The sequence below is a fragment of the Lipotes vexillifer genome, unplaced genomic scaffold (assembly GCF_000442215.2).
Source record: "Lipotes vexillifer unplaced genomic scaffold, Lipotes_vexillifer_v1.1 scaffold395, whole genome shotgun sequence".
NCBI classification, from domain to species: Eukaryota; Metazoa; Chordata; class Mammalia; order Artiodactyla; family Lipotidae; genus Lipotes; species Lipotes vexillifer.
In genome coordinates, this window is record NW_006797390.1 from 5,368,489 (window position 1) to 5,372,157 (window position 3,669).

At 57.4% G+C, this 3,669-nt stretch overlaps 1 protein-coding gene across 1 annotated transcript in view; it reads left to right on the top strand.

The window, feature by feature from the left end:
* FGF23 (fibroblast growth factor 23) overlaps positions 1-2,340 on the top strand; it is a 7,702-nt gene extending 5,362 nt beyond the window's left edge. The window contains exons 2-3 of the mRNA XM_007469514.1: positions 430-533; positions 1,906-2,340. Of these exons, the coding sequence (XP_007469576.1) occupies positions 430-533; positions 1,906-2,340 (539 nt within the window). The remainder of the gene's footprint in view (positions 1-429; positions 534-1,905) is intronic.
* The last annotated feature ends 1,329 nt before the right edge of the window (positions 2,341-3,669 follow it).

The window sequence follows — 3,669 nt, forward strand, 5'->3', positions numbered from 1 at the left end:
GGGGGGGGGGGGGAGAAGATCCATCCGAATACAGTTCTTGACACATAAAGGGCGCTGACTGCTGTTATCACTGACTCCTGCACGGCTCCCTGGGAGGAGGGTCAAGCTGGATGCTTGAAAGACAAATCACAAAAGCAGTAAGGCTTGGGAGGATGTGACCCCACCACAAACATTGAGAAGTATGAGCCAGGCAAAGGGGAAAATAGAGTCCAAGCAGAGAGAGAAACAGGTTGGTACAGGTGGAAGAAAGCTGCGAGTTCAGGGCGTTCCCTACAGGCAGGAGGAGACGCAGGAGGCAAGCGGGGGGAGGGGAGGGGGAAGGAGGCTTCTGTGAAATCATCACCACCCTTTAGATCAATCAAGGGAGGGTCCTTGGAGGTAGGGGCTGGATGTGAAGCCGGGTTTTGACTTGAATGATTTTCTCCATAGGTGCCCTGATGATCAGATCTGAGGATGGGGGCTTTGTGGTGATAACAGGGGTGGTGAGCCAGAGATATCTCTGCATGGACTTCAGAGGCAACATTTTTGGATCTGTGAGTTTCTTTTTGTGCTGGACAATTCTTTGCAAATAATTATCTCATTGCTCTGGCAAAATGTAGAATTTTACAGCTTAAAGATTCCACTTGCAGATTACCTGGGTGATGTTTTCACTGAGTACTTTTTTCCATCTAAGTATCAAATGCTCAGGTTTATACAGTTGAGGTCTGAACCCAGGCCATCTGGCTTTGGAGCATCTGGGCTTTCAGTCTCTAGTCCTACCTGCCCTTTGGTCCCCATTTTTTAACTAGCACAGCACCTTGTCTGCAGCCCAGGTCCTCAAGTCACATACGTTCATGTTGGAAAGTCCATTAGAAAGAAAGGGTGAGAAGCCACTGGGGTCTCATGATCTTGTTACTAGACATCCTTGACCTTGGGCAAGTCCCCTATTTCTCTCAACTTCAGTTTCCTCACCTGGAAAAAGTCAAGTGGGATGGACCATGTGCCCTGTGGGGCTCCCCCAAATCAAGATCTGTAACGAACTCCCTCGGCCCCAGCTGTGATGGCTGGTCTTTTGGATTGGTGAGCAAGGGCTTTCCCAAACTACAGGGCGCAGCATATCCCAAAGCACGGGGGCACTGGACAGAAGCAGGGCTGTGCATCTCAGAAGCTCCTCCCACCAGAAATTCCAAGAGAGCAATTACTTTCTGTTTTACTTTAACTGCTGTGTCCCAGCACCCACCATAGTATCTGGCCCAGAGTAGATAAATATCTGTTGAACAAATTTAGATAAATAAGTACATAAATACCTGTTGACCGCATATAGGCATATACAGAGTCCTCATCTGTAAAATACTTACTTCGTGGACTTCTGAGGGTTAAAGGACATCCTACGTAAAGGCCCTAGCAGGCACTTAGCAAAACGCAGCACCAGTTAGTGGCAGAGTGAGGGCTCACGTAGGTCACCTGGTGACGAAGTTCATGTCCCTAATTCCCAAACTCTGTTCTGCCTCCGAGGGGGAGTCTCCTTACTTATGTGTGGCCCTACAAACCCCAGCCCACCTTTGCCCAGGTGAGGAGACAGACGGAAGCCACCTCTGAGCCAAAAAGAAAAGGCAGAGAGAGGGCAGGCCTCCGTCCAGAAAGCAGACACAGAGGCGCCGGCTCCGTCCAGCCCGGCCCCAGGCAGCCAAGTGCTGGCGGCGGGTCCCCAGGCGGGGCCGCGAGGTTCCCAAGCCTGTCCCCACCTGCCAGTCGTAACCGCAGTTTGGAAATGAGTGGAAATCACTTTTGCTCAGCAGGGCACGACGGGGTTAAAGGCAAGGCCCGAGGAGAGTGGGTGGGAGGATTGGGGTCCCGGGATGGAGCTGGTCGCATCCAGCCCGCCGAGGGCTTCGGCCTCACCCGGTCGCCCCGCCCCGCTTTCAGCATCACTTCAGCCCCGAGAGCTGCAGGTTCCGGCAGCGGACGCTGGAGAACGGCTACGACGTGTACCACTCGCCGCAGCACCGCTTCCTCGTCAGCCTGGGTCGGGCCAAGCGGGCCTTCCTGCCGGGCACCAACCCGCCCCCGTACGCGCAGTTCCTGTCGCGCAGGAACGAGATCCCGCTGCTGCACTTCGCCACCGCGCGGCCCCGGCGCCACACGCGCAGCGCGCACGACGGCGGGGACCCGCTGAGCGTGCTCAAGCCGCGCGCCCGCGCCACGCCCGCGCCCGCCTCCTGCTCGCAGGAGCGGCCCAGCGCCGAGGACAGCGGCCCTGCGGCCAGCGACCCGCTGGGGGTGCTCCGCGGCCACCGGCTGGACGCGCGCGCCGGGCCGGGGGGCGCCGAGCGCTGCCGGCCCTTCCCCAGCTTCGCTTAGGGCGGCCCAACTCGGAAAGCCAAACCGTCTGGGGCGCGGGCTGGAGGTGGGGCGAGGCGGCTCCCCTCCCTCCCTTAGCGGGAGGTCCCCGGGGATTTGCCCTTGGAGGCCCGAGGGGCGGAGCCCCTCGCCTTCCTCCTCCCGCCTGGACGCGCTCCCTTGGGAGAGAAGGGGTTCCCTCACCCCCAGCCCTTCCTCTTCCCTCTCCTCTCCATCAGTCTAGCATTAAGAACAGGGGCTTAGCGAGTTGACCAGCCGGGAGGTGCAGCGGGGAGCCCAAGCCAGCGGCTTCTCCACCGCCCCCTGCTTTGTGCCATCTGCCTGGACCCTGTTGGCAGGGTTTGAGTTTGCAACCTTGACCTGGGGGATTAACAGCTGGACTGAGCAAAACCCATGCAAATCCTAACCTCAAGCCTTCGTTCTTTCTTAAGCATCTCTGGAGAAGGGCCGTCAACAAGACGGGGGGTAGGCTGGTCAAAACTTAGCCAGAATGAGCGCCCGGAGGACGGAGGCAGGGATCAAGCTAGAGACACGAGCTCCTTTACAGGATGGCCCCTTGCCCTGCTCTGTCCTTCTGTGCTGCCAAAGCCCGGCCCAGAGTGACCCTGCTCTTCCCACGTGGCCCCTGCCTCTTGGCCCTACCTTTGGCTTGAGTGAATTGGGCCTGAGGAGGAGTTTTGGTCTTGGCTCCCGAAAATCTACCCTGCTAGGATTTGCTTTTCAAAATGGAAATAAATTCAAACTCTCCCAAGAGGCCCTTAATTAAGCCTCTGCTTTCAGGTTGAGTGGTGATCCATTCTGGATGAATTAGACAAATGTTGCAAGGAGGGGCCTTGTGACAACGGGACTGCTCTGGGTTGGGTTTTTGTGCCAATTGTGTCTTTTTTTTTTTTTTTAAATGCGGTACGCGGGCCTCTCACTGTCGCGGCCTCCCCCGTTGCGGAGCACAGGCTCCGGTCGCGCAGGCTCAGCGGCCATGGCTCACGGGCCCAGCCGCTCCGTGGCATGTGGGACCTTCCCGGACCCGGGCACGAACCCGTGTCCCCTGCATCGGCAGGCGGACTCTCAACCACTGTGCCACCAGGGAAGCCCCAATTGTGTCCTTTTGTGAAGTGGCATCGGGGATTCCGGGGAAAGAAGCCCAACCAACCAGGGATCACAGTGTAGGAGTCAGGAAAAGCCAGCACTGTCAACTCTTCACCATGACAGCAACCTGCCCTGTAACCGTGGCTAGAGGCTTGGCTAAAACACTCCTAGGCGGGCGTGTCTGGGTCTTACTACACTTGGACTTTCTGGGGGCACCAAATGAAGACAGCTTTCAGTCCCAGG